The following is a 21,462-nucleotide window of genomic DNA, read 5'->3' as shown; positions in this document are numbered from 1 at the left end:
ATTGTGTAATCCCATTTAGGAAGCAGAGCTAAGAAGGAAATCAGAGCCACTGGAAGTTGTAATGAGTCCTAGCTTTAATATTTCCAGAATTTATGCCTATAACTCTATCCTATGAACTGAACTGGCAGTAATTGAATTTATTATTATTTTTTCTTATTTATGGAATTTCAGTCAACTCGATCCTATTTGTCTTCCTTGAGGGAAATATCAACTGTTTTTTTTTGTTGTTGTTCTTTTTTTCTTTTTTTCTTTTTTTTTTCCCTGAGACCCTGTCAGTTCTTTCTGTCTGGTCTATACTGGTTTTCCTTGTAGAAGAGCAGAGATCTTTCTGATCCTGACTACCCCTCTAATGAGATCATGGTTTGAGTCCTGGGTTTCAAACATTGACAGCAAATTTTGGCATAGTTACATGGTAGAGATTTTTCTAAAGGTAAAGTGTAGCGAGCTTTATCTGGTTTGTCTTCCTAAAGGTGTTTGTTTGTTTGGCTTAGCTTTGCATTTGGGTATAGCAGCATAGAGTCTAGGAGCTGGGGCAGAGTTCTGGTTCTGCCGCTGATTAGCAGTATGTCCTGTGTTATTGATGTCCTCTTAAGTCTTGAAATATTCATCTATTAAAGGGAGGTCCTTAGGAAGACTTGATGAAATGGTGCACATAAAATTCTTAGCTTAAAAAAGCATGCCTGGAGAGATGGCTTACTGGTTAAGATCACTGGCTGTTCTTCCAGAGAACCTAGGTTCAATTCCCAGGACCATATGGCAGCTTACCACTGTGTTTTACGTCAGCTCCTGAGGGGAGGTATCCTCCAGCATCCTCACACAGAGCTCCGTGCAGGCAAAACGCCAATGCAAAAATAAACAAATCATTAAAAACAATTCTTAGCTTTTGGTATAGCGTGAACAGCCCGTACCTGTTAGCCATTGTTATTATAATTGGTATCACTCTTAGCCTGCCCTTTACTTCCGTCACCCTGTAGCATTTGGTTAGGACTATTATCTGAGTTTCAGCTGTATTCATCGTCACAAGACGACACATCATGCCCCACACTTCTCTTGATTCATCTGTGATACCACGTTGTTTATCCTCAGCAACAGTCCTGGCCAGGTTTCTCCGGGGATGACTTAACCTACTTCTCATCTCCCTCTGAGGTGCGTACCCTCACGCCGGGACCCAGACACAGCCCAGGGAGGCCTCCGAGACGGAGAGCGATCTTGGCACTCCATCAGCTCAGCTCTGTGATGGTTGTTTACCTGCATCTTAATCATGCCCTCAAGATTGCCTTACATCTTGCCATTAGTGTTCCGACGCACTGTGGGTGTCAGGCGTGTGACAAATGGATTTAATGTCAGCCTGTCTTCATAAGCGCTGGCAAACTTCTGAAGAGAGGCAGGTCTCATTTTCTCTAATGGAAAGTATAGACAGAGGCATTTGTATTCGTGCAGAAATTCCTAGGGCCTCAGTTCACGCAGCACACTGTTGCGTTGCTCAGATGGCCACCGGGAACATGGTTGCCGCCTTGCTGTGCCGCCGCAGAAGTCCCCTTGCATTTAGGGTCCTGGTTAGCCTTTGTCCTCCATCAGTAAAAGGGTCATTTCTCCCTTTAGGTTTGATACACCCTTCTAATTTCCAAGGGCTGTTGGGAGAGGGCACGTGGGTAGCTGTTTTCATCACGTGATGCAAGCGCGTATTGAACTAAGAGTGGGAATGGTTGTTCAGGTTTGGCAGTTTTGAGATCTTGGTTTGCAAAAGCATCGTTCTAGATAGTACTAGAAACACCCTGTCAGAGTTGAGTACAGCTGGTTTTGTGAATTTTTCCTTCTTGATTCCTCCCAACCTCTAGATACTCTCTCCTCCTGTGTGGTTGAAGATCTTAAACCATCCCCAGACACTGTCTCCTGAATGAATGCTACTAGCAGCTGCAGGATTTGTCTTGCTAAGTTGGGACTTCATGTTTAACATGCAGTAGAGTTTGCCTTGTGTTCTGCTATGGAACTTACTTAGCCCAAATCTAGGACTTTGGTTTTTGCAGTTTTCTTTCACAACTTTTTGATATAAACATTGATATCTCTGTTAACATGGTTTAAATTGGGCCACATAATCTGAGCCAGAAATCTCCCCTTAAAGTTGGTCAAGACCCAGTCAGAACACTTTGAACACATCAGTGTAAAATGTACTGTGGTAAACATGCTTCTCCACCATCACGATTGGGTATGAGTTTCATTGAGAATATAACGACGGAATCCAAGGAGATAAATTAAGTGCTCTTCCATCATCGAGGCACTCAGAACAAGGCACGAACAGACATTTGAGTCCACAGATAACATACAATATGAATCCCACCGAAATGAGACTAGAGAAGACGAATAGGAAGGGGTGCTGAGAACCCAGGGCTGTCATCGAGATGTCAGTGGAGATGGTGCTCCAGTAGGGGCTTGGACCAGCTAACAAGATGTGATACTTCTGAGAAGGGAGGAAGGCACAGAAGTGAATGGCCTTAGAGGTTTAGGGTGACAGAGAGGTAGATATGGTATCTATAGGGAGATTCAGCCAGAAGAGATGTTCATGGCCATTACAAAAAATCCCTCAGAGAAGTTTGCCCTTCAGTAGATCTTAGAGGATGCTTTCAGAGCCAGGAACAGAAGTTGATATAAACATCACTCCATGTCCAGCCTTTTCTTTAGTGAGCTTGAAATCCAGTGAGCTCCAAATGTGAATCTTTCAATCCCTACATGCCTCCCGTGGGTGAAGCAACCCAGGCTTACGGGAGCAGAATGGGAATGCCTGAGATTTGGTAAACAGACATTAGTCCTGGGAGATTCTCTTTTGCGTTTGTCAACAGGGCAGAGATTCTAAAAAGCAATGGAATGATAACCCTCCATCTCCTTTTGGGCCTCACTGAAAATTTCTTTAGTGGTTCATTATGAGTACCAAGAGTCCTATGTTAATACTTTGTCTATTAATTGGACTTAGTATTTTAAGGATGCTAGCGATTTTTTCCTAGTTTATTGGGTATTTGAAAGTTAGTTGTAGATATTTAAGACGTTCAACCTTTAAAAATAGTTATTTTATGTGTATGAGTGTTTGCCTGGATGTAAATATATACACCACGTGTATGCCTGGTGTACACAGTGGCCAGAGAGACCATTGGAACGCTTGGAACTGGGGTTACAGGATGTTGTGAGCCAGTACATGGGTGTCGGGAAGAAACGTGGGCTCTCTGGAAAAATGGACCGCCAAACCCTCTCTCTATACCCTGTCTAAATATCTTATAAAAGTAAAGACGAATACGTTTGGTCCGCCTATGATTATTGAGACTAAAATATTACTATTATTATCTTTAGTGTTATAAATATTGTTAGGAAGTTTACACATCTCTGCTGATGCAGCTCACCTGACTTTAAATAACGGCTTAGCTCTGATAGGTCTTATCTCTGTAGCAGAACCACAGAATTGACATCCTGATGATATAAACTCTCAATGACATTCCTTTCGAAAACCACGTGTATCAATAGTCTTATTTCTTGAGAGTTGAATTGCAAGTTATGTTAAGGACAGGCCTGTGGCTTATCAGTGAAAATGCAGAAGTCTGTGCTATCAACTTTCAAAGCACAATAAAGCATGATGGTAGATATTCAGTGGATTTAAAGACAAAAATGCTCCCCATTAATAATATATGGCCACTGCATTTAGACATATGCATCTGTTTCCATGGAAGAGGCTCATTTAGTAGTCTTTTTTTAGTCCTTCAAAAACCAGCCCGTGATACATATCGACATATGTACTTATGCCTCTGGGATTCAAGAGATGGTATATAGAAAGAGAGCGTTTACCACAAGAGAATTCTGCAAATATAGAGGAGGCCCAAGCTCCCGAAATGTATTTTTCTATTTTCACACTTCGTTACAGGAAGCGTATGCCTTAATTGAGAAGGTCGAAGCAGAACAAAATGCACTATATTCCTATCAGAAGTACTTGGAGAGTTCAAAAATAAAGAAGAGCCGAATCCCTCCCCCTCCCATCCTGCTGGCTCGAACACACTGCTCTGTGACTCTGAAGCCTGCGCAGTTCATCTCGGATGTTAAGGTATGGTGCCCTCCTGTGTGCTGGCCACGCGACCTAAGTGCTCTTGTGACTACAATGACCCTTCTTATTAGCATTGCTCTCAGGACCCGGATAATCTTATTTATAGGCACCGAACACCAGAGTAGTGTCTTTATGGCTTATCTACACTTAGTTAATTCTTATTTCCCCCCTTTATGAATTGTCTTCTAAAGCCGTGTCAAACACTTGGGAAGGAAAAACAGGAGAAAAACCAGTTCCCTTGGAGTGTCTTTGTCACAGTGACACTGTGGTCAAGGTAGAGGGCTGAAGTAGAACCAGACACAGAGGAGGCCATCTTCTCTGAGAGCCAGTATTGGAGACAAAGTGGCAGGACATGGAATCTGAAGGTTGCGGGTCTAGAGACTCTGTGTGTACTCTCCACAGGTCACCGGGAAACAAGTGACAAGATGTCTCTTCAACTGTAAATCTTCCTTCATTCATTAGGACGGGCCTCTTCTCCCATCTCCGAGTGCTGGAACTCGGTCTAAATGGGGATACCTCTTGGGATTTCATTTCCTAACAGGAAATCGGTTCTAGCTAGTTTATATTTTAAATATCGCTCTTTTAAGCCTTCTTTGATGTTGTTCCACAATTCATTCGTATCGTTGATTATCTTTAGGGCATTTTGCACACAGAGACTTTGAAGTCAGGAATATGTAAGTTTAAAATTCTAGCTCTGCTGCTAACTGGCGGTACAACTTTAGGAAGGCCAAATGCAGTTTGAAGATTCTCATCTGCAAAGTGTGTTTACTGTGAAAAGAAGCCAAGCTAGGGCTGGAGATGTATGCAGTTAGCAGAGAGCTTGTCTAGCGCTGGTAAAGTCCTTGTCCTGTCCTTACAGCCACACGGACTAGGTGTGGTGCCACGCGCCTTTAATCTCAGCACTTTAGGTGTGGAATCAGAAAGATTGGTTCGTGGTCATTCCTGATTCCACAGCAGCCTCAAGGCCAGCACGAGACCCTGTTAAAAAAAAAAAAGAGAGAGAGACAGAACTAACATATAACATCATCAACATATTAGCCGATGACTTTCAATAGAATTTAGCAAAACAATTACTGGAGTTATAGACTGTGATTACATTATTTTGTGATTTTTTTGATTAATTCAATACAATGAGATTTTTTTTTTGAATGTCTGTCTGCTGTCAAGTTCTGTGTAAGTAAACAGGCACAACGTTAAACAAGGGTGAAATGTGGCTCATTCTTGAGTGATTTTAGGTGGGTGGGCATGGACTTTTAGATGGATGTGGTGGACTTCAGATGGATGGGCGTGCACCTTAGATGGGTGGGCGTGGACTTCCGATGGATGGGCGTGGACTTCTTGTGGATGGGCGTGGACTTCAGATGCATGGGCGTGCACCTTAGATGAGTGGGCGTGGACTTCCTTGAGAATATTTTTTTGTCACTTTTCTTCTTTGTTTTTTGTTCTTTGAAATTGAAGTAGAAATAGCATTCACCTTACACATGACTGTGCTGCTGTGAGGACATCATTTTAGGACTAGGAGTTCCATTTTGGAGATTTTTGAAACCTGCGCTAAGAGTAAGGCTTCACTGGTTTTAGAAAATTAGTACAGAACGAAGTTTGACCCAATTAATTTTTTCAGTATTACTATTTAGTGACTGTTTTATAGTATTTTGAGTGAACATAGGAAGGCATTAGTGCCTCATATATGACCCGTAGTTCTCGTAGTTTAAAATGGCACCTATATAATAACATTTATGTAAATTATTCATTATGAGAGTTGGTTCAGGAAGGTTTGCCCTTTGCTTCCTCCATGTTACCACTAGGTGGTGCTGTGGGCTCATGTAAATTTTCTGGTTTGCTGGTTTGGCCATCTTTTGTCTCAGTGATGCTTCCTCCTAAGCCAGCACTTCATTAAAATCTGTTTCTATAGTTGCAAATGCTAATGTTACTTACATTGTCTATAAAATCTAATTTCCAGAGTTAGTGATTTGTTCACACCGTCTCTATTCTTATGTAGATTCTAATTACACGTTGCTGCTTTGTGTTGCACAGACTGGGAGCAAAATAAAAATATAAAAATCTGCTTGTAATAACGCTTTTAGAGAGAATTTGCTCTTGGTTCGTGTGGCATAATTTAGAGCAATAACAATCTGTCATGCAACACAGTCTTTCTGCACCCCGCAGTCCCCATCCCTGACAGAAAGTGTACTCTTTTTTTTTTTTTTTTTGTGCAGGTAATCAAGGGATGGGTAAGCCCGTTATTTCTGAGTTTGTGTTTCCTTTTGTTTCATTTGACCTTTACCCTCGTCCTCTAGCCGCCAGCTCCTCTCTTCTTTCTCTCTCCCCCTCCTTTCTGCTCATGTCACCGGGCACTCTTAATTAGTCATATATACCATAATCACCCGAGAGGCTTTCTCAGGAAGGACAAAGGGTTGGAAAGCCTCACTTGTTGAAGCGAGGCAGCCATGGGTGGCTTGGCTATTGATCATTTTAGAGACAATTCTATTCTGTACAATCTACTCTTTTAAAAAGTGACCTAGAAGCTGGACAGTGGTGCCCAACACCTTTAATCCCAGCACTCGAGAGACAGAGGCAGGCAGATCTCTAATGAGTTTAGGGCCAGCCAGGTCTACAGAGTGAGTTCCAGGACAGCAAGAGCTACACAGAAAAAACCTGTCTCAAAAACAAACAACTAGCCTAGAGTGGAATCAGGCTGAGACCCACTCATGTAGGTTAGACCCCAGTTCTCACTCCATTCAGTGAGTTTTCTTCAGATTTTCTCACGCACACTGTGCCCTTCTGTTGCAAAGGTAGTGCCTCACCTCTCTCCCAGTCCCTGTTGGTTTCGTCATGTGTCTATGTCACATGAACATCTTTTAAATGGTGATCTCTGTCCCCATCCAGTCTCAGTCTGAGTCCCTCAAGATGAAGCTGTCTTTGACATTAATGTCTGTGTCTGTTTGCTCTGAGTTCAAATGCTTTGGTCTTTCTGCATCTCAGTTCCCTGAGACAGTAGCAGTTCCACCTCAAAGGAATGTGGTGAATATTAGCTTTACAGTCATTGACAAAGATGCCTAAAGCATACACTGGAGAGAGTACAGTCTCTGCAGTAAATCATGCAGGCAGGACATGTAGAAAGATGAGAAAAGAGTTTTACCTCTTGCTGTACGAAATCAATTCAAAATAAGTCAAAGATATGAGACCTGAAACTCTGAATTTACCATGGGGGGAACACCTTGAGATTCAGCACAGGCTTTATCTGAAGAAAACTTTGTAAAAAGGACTGGGATAGCTCAGGTCAAAAAAAAAAAAAAAGCAAGGTTTGACAAATGGGATTGCATGACGTTACAAAACTGTGTACAGTCAAAGAAGCAATCTGGTGACAAGGCAGTTTATAGACCACGGGAAGTCCTGGCTAGTCATGGCACTGACAGAGGCTTAATGTTTAGAGTGTATAAAGGGCTTAAGATTAAGTTTGGGGCTGGAGAGATAGTGCAGTGGCTAAGAACACTTACTGCCTCTTGCAGAGGACTCAGGCTTGGTTCCTAGCACCCACACCAGGAGGCTCACAAATGCCCATGACTCTAGAAATGGACAGACAGTTTTCAAAGGATGAAGAGAAAGCAGCCAATAATCATATGAAAAATAGTCACTATTTTTAACCACTTGGGCAGGCCACCTAAAGCAACATCAAGATCCCGCCTCATCCCAGTCACAAGAAAACAAATAACAACAAGTGCTGGAGAGGAAGCAGGAGAAGGGAGCACTTACACAGTGCTGGTAGAAATAGAATTAGTTCCTGTTCCTCCCCATGGTGGAAATTAGGGTCAAGACTCCCCGGAAACAAAAATATTGTTACCATATGGCCAAGTTCTACTCCTCCTGGGTTTGTAGCAAGAGGACACCACAAAGATGCTTACACACCTGTGATTTCAGCCATATCCACAACAGCTAAGATTTGAACCTGCCTAGGTGTCCATCAACAGACAACGGGCAAAGAAAACATAGAATACGTACTTGACGAAGTTTCACTCAGTTATAAAAAGAATGAATCATGTTGTTCTTTAGGAGAACAGCAGAGATCATATAGTAAGCAAACTGAATCAGACTCAGACAGATGTTGCATGCGTCTCCCATTCTCAAATCCTAGCTTTTATGTAGATGTGTTAAATCATGCACGTGTACAGGCCATGGGAGCAGAGGGGAGACTGGGAGAATGAATGAGAATAGTAAGAGGAGAGGGGGAAGTGTGAGCATAGTCAAAGCACTCGGTGGACTCGTCCGAAGATGTCTTTATGGGACCCATCACTGTGTATAATGAATATATGCCAATAAAGAGGGAATCACACTGCAGCTTACTGTTGTCAGTCAGCACGAAGCACTGCTCACGTCATAGTGACTAGAGTGGGCAATGATGCGGGCCTGGGGGCGGGGAATGGCTCAGTGGGCCTAAAAGTACTCGCTAAGCGTATGATCTGGGTTCCAATCCTCAGAACGTATAAAAAAAAGCCAGACACAGCACTCAAGAGTTTGTATACCAGAGTTCCTGCATGGAGGAGGGAAGATGGGATAGGAGAAGCCCTGAAGGCTCGTGGGCCGGCTAGCCTGTTGTTTTTATGTAGGAAACAACAATGGTCCTATCTCAAACTCTCAAACAAGGTAGAAGGCAAGGACCGACAACCAGGTTTTTATTCTGACCTAACACACATCATACATGCACTGGGTGTTCATACACACACACACACACACACACACACACACACACACGGTGGGGGGGGAAGGAGGGGGAAGGGAGAGAGAGGAAAGAGAGAGAAGAGAGAGATTATGAATAATATATTACTTCGTCTTGATTGTCTCAGGTAAGCTTTGTAACGATGAATATATGTGCACATGAGCTTAGACCTCGCAGTTTAACACACGAGTAGTTACCGTTCTCTCTGGAAGATTACTGATTTTGCTACATCCAGATAGAGGAGGCCAAGCGCTGTTAAACAGACCACAGATCACAGGTGACAGCTGCCTCTCTCCCCTACAGGCGTCCTGGTACTGTATTTTGGGTTGCAAAGCAGAAGGAAGCTATGGGAAAGTACGGCTGAACAACAACCACCTCCCAAACTCAGGAGAAGCGGTACGTCATCCTCTCTGTCAGCGGGCCTTATCAAAGCCCTATTAACCACAGCAGAGCGTGTGCTCCCCCCTATGAAGTCATTACTGCTGTGGATTGACACTAATTCCAACTCGAGTCACAACTAAACCCCGACAGTGGAGGAGAAAGGTTTATCCAATTACGTTTTAATAGTCACACTGCCTTAATTTTCTGAGTAAAAGCCAGAATGTTTCCGTTCACAGATACCAGCCGACGGCAGAAGCTTCTTTGAAATTAAAGGGCTGGAGACAAATGCAAACTACATTTTTGCGATTGCTGCTTACTCTTCCAGCGGGAAACTCATTGGTGATGCCATCGGGGAGACAACGAAGCCAATTCTCATTTACCCGCCTCTCTCTGCTGTCACCGCTCGGATGTACCTGACACAGGTAGACGAGACGGGTGCTATTTTCCTCTTCTTTTCTGTTAAGCATTTACTAAGTAATTTCCGACGGAAGAAAAAATCGGAGTAGACACTCCACAACGCCTGCGATACATATTTTCTATGATTGCAGCTTACTTCATGAAACGTGAATCCTTGCTTCCCCCATTAGTGAATTTGCCTTCTACAGAACATTTTCCCGCAGGAGCACAAATGTAATTTTAGACGTTTCGGAACTACTGCAAGTGCATATAAATAAATGTTATCTGTTACTACCCAGAGTAGCAGATCTCACCCTGGGGCGATGTTGTCAATGTCTCGTGACATTTTTGGTTGTCACAACCTAGTGGGATGCCACTGGTGTCTAGTGAGTAGAGGCGAGGGGGATGCTGATAAAGCAGCGTACAGTGTGACAGGGACGGCCTTCTGCAACAAAGAAGTACCCAATCCATGCTGGGGCTGTAACTCAGTAGTAAGAGAATACTAGCCCAGCATGCTCGGGTCTCTGGGTTCAATCACAAACACTGTGAAAAAGAAATCCAATACAACATGTCAGCAGTATCAGCGTGAGAAACTCACTTCTAGAGACTGCTCTTCATTTTATATACAGCCATGTATTTACCTATTGGCCATCTTATCTATCTATCTATCTATCCATCCATCTATCCATCCATCTATCATCTATCTATCATCTATCTATCTATCACCTATTATCTATCTATCTATCTATCATCAATCTATCTATACATGCAGCTATATATGTACATGTATATGCACATACATATGAATTTCTATATTATTCTTAACCATATGTACTGTTTTACATATTTTTATTCAATAAATAATTTTTTTCTACTGCATGCGTTAGAAACTTTTCTATGAAGTACTTTTTAATTATTTTTCTTATTGAATTGTTAATTTAAAAAATTAAAATATAATTATATAACCTTCCCTTCCCTCTTCTTCTTCCAACCTTTCCCACGCCTCCGTGGGGTACCCTTGAAGAATTCATGGCTTCTTTTATTTAACACTATGTTGAGTCTTGTGCACATGTTGTTGTATTCTTAGTAATCCCTTTCTGCCAGACTGAAAGTATTTCAGTATTTTGTTATTATAAAAAGGCTAAAATACACTTTACAGCATATAAATCTTTAGCTGCACCCGTGGCTGCTTTTTGAGGATAAATTTATAGAAAGGAATTTATCAGGTCAATAGATAGAGATGGACCCAGGTTCAGATCCAAGCTCCTCACTGTAGCACGTGGTACCCATCAAGTGACTTTTATCTGTGAAGTGAGAACACTCGGAGGAGGCCCATAGGTCTTAGGAATGTCAATGGAGTTACTTTTGCCAAATGTTTAACCGTAGCATCTGTCTCTCAGTGCACACTGAGCATCATTACCAGTTATAAATCCACTCATAGTTAACCTTCTTGCTGAAGTAGCTGTTGTCTGACTGAAGGCATGTCACCCATGAGTAGGACAGAGGACTGACTCATTGACCCCGGTCTGAAGTATCTAATTTAAAGACTATTGCTGGCCATAGAGTGGATGGCTTTCTAAATTGTATCATATTTCTATTGTGTGGTGCTATTTTTCTTTCAATAGTTGATTAGTATCGTAAGCTGAGATCTCACAGGCCTTTTATATGATCACATTTTTCAAAGAAAATTAAATAGAGAGAATTGCGAGAATTCGTCTAGCACTAGGGTAGCATGTCACACTGCCTTGTGGTTTTCTGGTATCTTGATTTCTTTAGAACTTAATATATTCACCAATTTACTGCCGTGGAATTATTGTGAGGCGCTGAATATTTCATCAGGACCTAATTTTTCTCCAGGGAGTGGTTTGACTCTTGGGTTCCATTTGGCAGAACTTTCATAGAAAGTTAATACAATGAAGTCTAGGCTATACCGCTGGGATAATGAGAAGTTCTATGAAGCAGTGACCTGTGTCTCTTTATTGACACTCGATTTGCAGTTCTTTAGGTCACTCAAGACGGCTGATGGGCATTCTCCCACAATGCCAAGGAGTTAAAGCAGAAATCCCTCATTTATTAACCCCCCTTAATTCTCAAATTCAAACACTGGGTTTTTAGATATTCTAGTTTAATATAAACCTTTCTTTTAAAAACTACAATCCTGTTTTCATGACCATGGTTATGTTTTTAGTTTTAGGACAACCCTGCTCATTAAAATGTATTACCATAACGATTAGTAGTAAAAGATGAGCTATTTCCCCAAATGCTTCTGGTTAGCATGGCCATGGGGATATTCAGGTTGTACTTATATTCCACATTATTCTATAAACATTAATAAAATCAGGTGGATCTTTACCAGGTCTTCCATTAAGTAGAAAACTAGTAATTTAGTCTGTTTGGATTCTGTTTTTAAAGGAATCCTTTAGAATTATAAATTTTTTGTAACTATTCTCTCCCCATATTGGCCTTATTTCCATTTACTATTTTTTAAAGCAGGCAATAGCTAAAGAATATATTATAAAATATAGAAAATTAGCGGTCTGTGAGTGGGTTCTAGTTTTGTTCTTAGAGATTATGATTTGAGGTCAATTGTTTTATTTTTTTTCTACTTGAAATATATTAGACCAAGCAATACACTCCCTATCCCTATCATCAACTCATTAAACCGTGTCAATGGGTATTTTGTGATACAGAAATGGTAAATATCAATAATTAAAATACCGAAGAAGCAGCAACAACAAAGGCTTGCTCTGTCTCAGGCCTTTAAACCCATCCCTCCATTGCTAATGGACACAGCTTGCTTCTGTATCTTTGCTCTTGTGCATATGTTTCAGTGAACATACAGACACGTCTCTGGCATGCGGGCTTCTTCAGCTTTCGGTATCTGTTCAGCATCGGGGCTGCTATATTTATTCTCTGTTCAGTTAAGTCTGCTTAGAATTCTAAAGCGTTCTCCAAACTAGCAACGTCAACAGCAATGTAGAAGGGCTGGCTCCCTTGGCCAAGTCTTCACCAACACTTGCTGCCAACCATCTTTTATGATAACGAACCACCTAGGAGGTGGGAGGTGATACCTTACATGGTTTTAACAAGCATCACTTTGGTGAAGTGTGCACAATGGCTTACTATTCAGCCTTAAACGACAGGGAAGCCTGTGGACAGGCCTGGAGGACATGAAGGGACTAAGCTACAAGCCAGCCACAGAGAGACAAATGTATGAGCTCAGCGATGGTTGCATTCTAAGAAAGTCAAGTTCGCAGAGGTAGACACTAGAAGGGTGGTTACAGACTTCAGGGCTGGGGGTGGATAGGGAAAGGAGAGACATTGTTCAGCAGACATTTAAGTTAGAGGTAGGCAGGAGAGAGTTTCAATATTAAAGTAATTATACCTAATTATACTTGAGTACCTCAACAAGTAGAAGAAATGACTCTAATGCCACCAGTACAAAGAAGTGTACATTTGAGGTGATAAATATGCTAATGAGTGCAATTTGGTCATTCCATAATGTATACACTCACCAAAACGTCACATTCTCTGTTATACATACATACAACATACATATATACATACAACATACATATATACAATTACTATTGTCAACTTGAAAAAAACCTCTAATACTTCATTGTTCCACACATGACGGTAACTCTACGGGATGAGATGAGGAACTTCTTTTGATAATTGAGGAAACAGATGCATAGAATCCCACTGTATTCCAGGAAGGACAGCTTAGGCAGTGTCGGCAACACCCCTAAACTTTCTTAGGTAGCAGACCGTAAGTGTGACTCTTGGATCAGTGAATCTATTTTTTTTTTTTTTTTGGTAACTCTGTCTAGATTCCAGGAGTTCAAGTCCTGGACATTGCTCTGTGCCCACTTTTTTAAGAGCAACATCACTATGGACTCTTGTCTGCTCCCTATCTCCTCCAGGCTCCAACTCTTCCCCTCGGCTGGACACATTTCATTCTCTATCAGTTTTCTCTTGGCTCTACGCAGCTGGCATGCCAGCAGGTCTTCCTGGTGGGATGCAGCAGAGTCTGAGGATGGAAGATCTGTGTGTTATCAGTCTTCACAATGATAGCAAGGAGGGAACTGTTGCTCTCACATTTTCCCATCTCATCGATGAGTTCATCAGAACCCATTGCTGTGTGGGCGTTTTCTTTTGCCAACGAGTTTCAATTTGAAAGACAGAATTATGGGTGATTCAGTCTGCATTAACTGTCCACTTGACAGAGCCTAGAATTACCTAAAAAGAGTCTCATGTAGCAACTGTCTTTATCAGGTTGGTCCATGGACGTGTTTGCAGGGGCTTGCTTTGGTTGTCTTAACTGATGCAGGAGGGACCAGCCCACTGTGACTGGTGATGTTTCCTGGGCTGGTGATCCTGGGCTGTATAACAGGAAGTTAGTTAAGGAGTTGTCAAAAAGCAGCAATCCTCCATGGTTTCTGGTTTGGGTTGTGTCTAAGTTTCTGCTCTGACTTCCCTCAAGAGGGACCAAGTGACCTGGAGATGAGTCTTTTCTTTTTTTCTTTCTTTTTTTTTAATCACAGCAACAAGAAGGGATGCTAGAGCAATAGGTAAAAAAAAAAATTAAGTATATTCTCTTAAGAGTTTCAGTTCCTTTCCCTCTCAGCTGCTGGCTGTTACCACTCTCCTTGCTCATCTATTGATGAGCTAACATCTGTTTTTCATCAGGCTCTGTGCTAACCGTAATATCATTGCTCCTTCCTGTGAAACGTCCTTTTTACTCATCTAAATCGTAACCACGGTGGTGACTGCGTAGATAATTTTACTTCTGGTTTCAGCTAAGATCCTGATTGTCCATCAGGGAGCCAGCCTGGCTCGGGTAAGGCAGGCATGAGCTGTGAGACACTGTGGGCTCAAGGCAGGGCTACGCTTTGCATCTTTGAGCATCTTTGATTCTCCCTGAATAAAGCTCTGCTTTATTCTCTGAAGACTGACTTTCTTTCTCTATTTTTGAGAGAAGAATGGGAACTCCTTAATTCTAACCACTCAGGCTGCCAGGAGGCACTTACATTTGAATCAAAATTCCTGAGAAAGGGTCTGATTGGTTTATTCAATTTAGGAGAGTCTGATTTTTGTGTCTTAGTATAGATTGTTATAAATCCACTCTCTGCATTTCCTATGGTACCACATCCGGGCAGTCTGAGTAGAAGTTCTGTGAGCTCACCTCTTTTTCTTTTGGTAACAACAGAAAATTTCAGTGTCTCAGCCAGCCTGGACTTTCTCCAGACTGACTCTCTGACTATAGAACCATCCTGCCTGCTTCTGCTTTTCCTAGCCAGTCCATACTTGATAATATCCCCCATCCTCTCCCTAGGAGTTTGTTGCCTAAGTGATACAACTTTTAACCAAGTTCTTCTTCTAAATATCATTATTTAGAAGAAGCCTTGCTATCAGAACTAAACTTTGAGTGAAATTCATCTTGTTTTAGAAGGGCTATGAAATACCCAACTTGAGTCAGGTAATCACCCTGGCAATAAACAATGTTGTATCATATAGTTAAATTGGTCAGCATCCTCCTATAGGAGTACTTAGTCTGCCCCAGGTACTGCATGTGAGGGATCCTAAGATCCTAGTGTGTGGAAATGTGAGTTGGGGTGCTGAGTCCCACCATCAGAATTCATGATTCACCAGGATCCAAGGATTTTTGCATTTCTTTTTCCTTATTTATTTATTAATTTATTATTTATTATTTGTTTTTACTTTACATCTCAATTTCTGATCCCCCATATCCCCTCATAAAGCCCCTTCCTCATACCTCCTCCTATTCTTCTCTGAGAAGGAGGAGGATCCCCTGGGTACCAACCTACCCTGGCATCGCAAGTCATTGCAGGTCTAGACAACATCCTCTCCTTCTGAGGCCAGACAAGACAGCCTAGTTAGGGGAACAGGATCTTCAGGCAGGCAGTAGAGTCAGGGACAGCCTCCACTGCAGTTGTTGGGGGACCCACATGAAGATCAAGCTGCACATTTGTTACATGTATGCAGGGAGGGTAGGTCTAGCCCACGTGTTCTCTTTGGTTGGTGGTTCAGTCTCTGGGAGAGCCCAAGGGGCCAGATTAGTTGACTCTGTTGGTCTTCTTGTGGAGTCTCTATCCTCTCTGGGTTCCTCAATCCTTCGTCCAACTCTTCCACAAGACTCCCCAAAGCTCTGTCTACTGTTTGGCTATGGGTTTCTACATCTGTTTCAGTCAGCTGCTGAATGGAGTCTCTCAGAGGACAGTTTTCCTAGGCAAGCATTGCAGAGTATCATTAATAGTGTCAGAGATTGGTTCCTACCAATGGGGTGGGTTTCAAGTTGGGACAGTCATTGGTTGGCCATTCTCTCAGTTTCTGCTCCATAGTTCTGCGTGATTTTGGTGTTCTGGGTCTCATGTGGTTAGACTTCTTGTTTTTAACACTAGAACACATCATGGTGGGAACTCGGTAGCTGACATCTGGGTAGACTAGATGTCAGAAGATGATGTGTGTTAAGGAACAAATATCTAGAGTGTGGCAGGAGGAATGGAAGTTAACGACAGTGTTCGGTAGGATGATTAGAGGAGTGAGATCTGAGGAGACCCCGAAGCAAGTGTGGCAGCGGTTCTCCAGAGAAGAACATCTGGAAGAAGGAACAGCTGAATCAGGAACCCTAAGATTTTCAGGTGTTCTCCCACTCTGTTAAAGAGCAGGTCAACATTTATGGCTGGAGCATAGGGACCCACAGAGAGCAGAGGGTGTAGTTAGACATGTAAGTTATAGGACAGTGGTAGACTATTTTTTTTTTTTTGCCTTGCCTAAAATGGGCAGCCACTGGATGGGCTTGATTCATTCTGTGTCCCGGGTGACTTCTATTTTCAGATGTTCATCTGGCTAAGTTGAGAACAGACATGGAGAGGAGGAAGGAAACACTCCCCTCTGCTGAATTCCAGAGAGAGGTGGAAGAGGCTTGCCTGTGGTGACAGGAACCAATGCTCTGAAGGGGCTGATGGAAATTCCTAATGGAAATGATGGGTCGAGAGAAATAAGCGTTGACTTGGAGGTTAATCATCTAGTTGGAAGGACAGAGTTAACATCATTTTAATTAAATATGAGGCTATGTGGTATGTCCTTGGGAGCTGAGGGGAAAATTGAAAGTTGGGGCATGTTGAGGTACAATTCATGCATTTGGGGTTTGGCAGAGAGATATGGAAGTGAGAAAGATTTGAGATGGTATGAAAAAGTTCAGACCACATGCTATCACCAACAAAATGTAGACAGAAAACAGCAGCCCAAGGTATCAGTGAAACGTGAGTGTCCATAAAAAGAGCAGGGGAAAGAGGGGAGGCTTGCAAAGCTATCTGGAAGGGAAGGTGGCCGTCGAGTCAGGAAACATGCCTGGGGTATGGAATTCTGGGAGCTGTATGTGGGCCATTATCAAAGAGGAGGTATCTAACAGTCCATTAGTCTTTTAGTATGCATCTTCTCATTTTAACCAGCCACCCTCGAGAAAGCTGTTCTGTCCGGTGCTGTTAATTATTGGTATACATGCAGACATTATGGCACTTCCTGTTAAAAAGCCTGTGATGCTTCATGGGTTCATAAACCTTATTGTTGTTGTTGTAATTGGCATGTCTTTTGCAGTATTCACTAGTTTAGCCAATAACATTCTATAAGGTCAACATCTTATCTGTTAGACAACCGGGGCTTTTGATAACATGATTTTAAAAGGAAGGAAGGCTCAGCTGTAGATTTACCAACCTCCTCACACACCTTCTTACTTTCCTTGGCCATCTCGGAATTCCGAGGTGTTATAGTGACTGTTGAGGCAGCTATTTGATTGGTCAGATGTGGCCCACGGCAGTGAATCACTGAGCCCCCTCTAGGACTCGACTGCTTTCATTACTGTTGGGCTCTGTGCAGACTTTCAGCTTTTCAATGCCCCGTTTTCCTCACCTGCACACAGGGCGCTGATAGGGCGACAAGGAGCGGTCAATGGCATAGGCCTGAGTGCTTACTGTGGTGCTTTGCATCTAGAAAGTTCCACCTGGCTTTAAGACCTCACAGAACCCCATCCCTGCGTTAACCTTCACGTTGTCTGTTTTTTTCCAATTCTGACTCATCGCTCCAGCCTTTCTTCAGTGTCCTCTGACCATCTCCCACACCTCGTTCTTCTCACAGTCTCTCTAAACTGTACCACCTGGGACCGGATTGTTGCCTGTCACATGGATGGAGAGGACATTCCTAGGCTGACAGGTGCTTGCTCCTCCAGTGTTCAGCACAAAGTAGAGTCTCTCAGGACAGCTTACTGCTTGATGAGTCAGGAGGAATCGTTTGACAGACTAGGGAAGTTCTGGCCTTGTCAGTTTTCCCCATGAGTGGGTACCGTTCTAATAAAATGTCCTTTCTGTGCTTAATTCAATGAATTTATTTATGCCTTATCATTTGGAGCAGTGTGGAAGTCATTTGGTGAAGGGTCACGTTATGTATGTATTTAAATAGAAGAATTTCAGAAATTCCCTTAAATATATTCTATCAATAGAAGGTCAGTTGGTGATAATTTTTTTTTCTACTGAGCTTCTAAAGCTTCACAAGTGAAATTATTTTTCCCCAGCACTGGATCTGTTAAACTTAAAAGATATGGATTCCTGGAACGCGTTTCTCCTTTATTCTTTACCCTTTTCAGCTGCCAACTCTTTGTTGCACAGAAGCTCTGAAAGTGTCAGTCAACCGGGAAAGAATGAAATATATTTCATATATACCAGGTTGGGGAAATCTGATTGTTTCTCTTGGAGCAGATTGTTCATTATAACGGTATCTATAATAAATGGAGCACACTGCTGAGACGGATGGAAATGAAATTAATTTGGCTCAGATGTGATCTTTGTTTTGCTTATGAGGATTTGAAACATCCTTACAGAGTCTCACATTTCTCCGCCATTTAGAAATAAAAGAGATTTCAAAATGCACCTGCCTCCGCTGCCAGTGGTCACCCGTGGCCACCTTGTCCCCTCAACGTGACACCATGGGGCGGAGAGGCACATGTAGACTTAGTGCTGGGTGGGGGGGGGCAGAGAATGTGTCAGAATTCTGTTTGAAATATACATGTTCCGAGTGAAAAGGTCCCTGAGACAGTGTGGTTTTTGTCACAGGTCGCTTATCAGATTGGTAACTACGAGATGGCCAAGAAAGTGTTCTCACCAGTCTGGGATTATTTCGTTGCCTCTCCGATACAGGACGAGCAGTCGGTTATCTGCCTAAGCAACATCATGACAATAACGCAGAGAAGGTAATTAGACACATCACTTTAAAGCCCCAAACTCGTTTGTTTTCGTTTTCATATTGGGATAGCCCGTGTAAAAGCACATCTAATCAGAATTATAAGGTGCATATGCTGTAAGGTCCTCAGTCCTCGTCAGATGCATCCTTTCCAGAGTCAGGATAACCAGTGAGGCATATGGATAAAGGTTTCCAGATAAAAATGTCAAATGATAGCAGCTAGAGCAGAAACAAGGCTACTCAGTGGAGACCTTGGAAACTGACGGGGGAGGGAAAGGGTTAAGGAGAGGTCCTGAGGCATGGACTGTGGCTATGAAGGTTTCTGCTTTTGCTTCAAATAGGCTCCCAGGATCAGACTCTCAGCAGTTGTCAGTGTGCGGGTAGAACCCATAGAAAACATCTTGTGACTTTTCTGCTGTTTTTTCCTTAAAGGAGCACGACTTCAGGGTAGTCTCAGAACAGAGAGATGGTTCAGTGGTTAAGAGCACTGGCTGCTCTTCCAGAGGTCCTGAGTTCAATTCCCAGAAACCACATGGTGGCTCACAACCATCTGTAAAGGATCTGATGCCCTCTTCTGGTGTGTCTGAAGACAGCTACAGTGTACTCACATACATAAAATAAATCATTAAAAACATAAATCATTACAAAAATAAAAAAAATCCCTCACCTGCTTATAATGCTTATACTTTGCCCCCTCATAGAGAGTACACTTAAAAATTATAAATGTTAGGTAAAATGTTGGTAATACTTATTTACACTAAAAAGCTTAATTCCATTTCAATTAAACAAATGTAGACTTAACATTTGCCCTGTGTGAGGATTGCGAGTGGATTGGGAGAAAGACTTGAGGGGCATTTAAGGGGAGAAAGGGACAAGGGTTAGGCTTTATGTGCACTGCAGTATAGAAGAGAGAGTGAGAAGCGGCCGGGATTTCTGGTGTTAACGGACTGGAGAGTTTGGCATTTACTGAGGGAAATGGGGTGTGTGTGAGGTGAGTGGGCTTGGGGGAAAGTTGGCTTTTGCTTTTCCAGCAGGATGCCCTTGTAGGCCAGGAGATGTAGTCGATGTTTTGTTTAGTGCTGACACTCAAAAGACAGTCAACCCTAGAGGTGGCAATTTAGAAATTGTCCGTAGAGGTCACCACCAAAATCTTGAAGGAGCTTTGTCTTCCACGGAATGAGGGTTGAACTTTAGCAGAGAACAGTCAGTCCTAGCACTGAGCACTGGGGTTGCCTTCATTAAAGGGGAGGATGGAAGAGATGGAGCTGAGGAAGACTATTGAAGGGGAGCTGTCCAAGAGATAAGGAACCAGAGAGATGTGTTGCCAAGAGACGTTGGGGTCCTAGCATAACCAAGTGCTTGGTCAGACTCAATAAAATCCTGTAGAAAGGTTGAGCAGGATAGGAATCAGGAGACATTTAGAGTTGGTGATTTGAAGGCCATCAGTGAATTCAAGAGAGAAACTTACATGAGACCAGGAACCAGAAATGATTTTGTGATGGAAACCAATAACAAGGAAAGACCACTCATGGGTGAGAGATAAAAGAGAGGAGAGAAGAAGGCAGAGGCTTCAAGGTCAGGCTTCCAGGGAGAATTTTAGAGTCTAGAAGGAAGGGAGCCAGTGACAAGGGAGAGTCTGAAGATACAAGAGACCTCAGGTGACAGCGGCACTGTCCAGGGAGAGTGAAGAGGGTATAGAGCATGGAGCTGGTAGAACATTCTATGGGGGCGTGGTCACAGAGGTATGTGCTCATGTGCACAGGAAGAGCTGGAGTGCCACTGAGCACCACAAACATCTCATAGCTGATGCAGAAGTTTGTGACGAAGCCCAGTTCCTGATGGCTAAGAGTCTGCTTGATTCACACTGGTATCCCAGGGCCTAGGAGAGTGTCCTGAACATAGTAAATGCTATTTTGAAAAGGTAAAGGAAAAATGCAAATAAGTGAATAAGTAATTGGTGTTGTTACAAAGCTAGAAGAACTGGACAGTGATGTCCCTTAGCGGGTCACAGGATGATATAAGAGGTGGCAGAGACTAAGGTTCTGGGAACCTCAATAGTAAAGAGACTTATTGGACCCTGGGGTGTACAGGGACTGCAATGGCTCCTTGAAGCCAGAAAGTGGTAGGTGGGATGAAGGCACTTGCCAAGGTGCCCAGGGCCATCGTGAGGGCAATAAGAAAGCACAGTGTGCGTGCAGGAAGGAGTGGGAGAACAAACCCTCCTGGTAAGGGAGCCCAAAGTTCACAGTGATGGGATCAACTTCAAGTGCGAATTAGTGATTTCAGGCTCTTTCCTGATTTATGAGGGTGAGGAGATTTGGAGAGCAGAAGGACATAAAGCTTGAGTGTGAGGGTTCATCATGCTGCTGTCAGCGCATGTGTGTATTGGAAACGAAAGAGGACCTACAGATTTCACAGATCTGTTGATACTTGCTTCTGGGGACTGCAATTTAGAAAAGGCAATGGGAAATAACTAGAGCCATTAAGACTCATTCTCTATAGCCGAGTTTGCTTAGAATGCTCCCCATCTTCACAAAGCTCATCGGCTGGACACCCCCTCCCCACCCGGGCCTGTTCTCTAGCCTGACTTACGGTAATTGTATCACAGTGACGGAACAGAGCTTTGTATTTA

At 42.8% G+C, this 21,462-nt stretch overlaps 1 protein-coding gene across 1 annotated transcript in view; it reads left to right on the top strand.

Moving 5' to 3' along the window:
* Nucleotides 1-21,462, top strand: part of Cfap54 (cilia and flagella associated protein 54) — a 283,790-nt gene that overhangs the window by 53,048 nt on the left and 209,280 nt on the right. The window contains exons 20-23 of the mRNA XM_028783037.1: nucleotides 3,905-4,081; nucleotides 9,099-9,191; nucleotides 9,413-9,598; nucleotides 18,704-18,840. Of these exons, the coding sequence (XP_028638870.1) occupies nucleotides 3,905-4,081; nucleotides 9,099-9,191; nucleotides 9,413-9,598; nucleotides 18,704-18,840 (593 nt within the window). The remainder of the gene's footprint in view (nucleotides 1-3,904; nucleotides 4,082-9,098; nucleotides 9,192-9,412; nucleotides 9,599-18,703; nucleotides 18,841-21,462) is intronic.

This window comes from Grammomys surdaster, unplaced genomic scaffold (assembly GCF_004785775.1).
Source record: "Grammomys surdaster isolate TR1022 unplaced genomic scaffold, NIH_TR_1.0 958, whole genome shotgun sequence".
Taxonomy (NCBI): domain Eukaryota; kingdom Metazoa; phylum Chordata; class Mammalia; order Rodentia; family Muridae; genus Grammomys; species Grammomys surdaster.
Note: the sequence above shows the minus strand (reverse complement) of the source record. Positions and strands in the feature narration are given on the sequence as shown.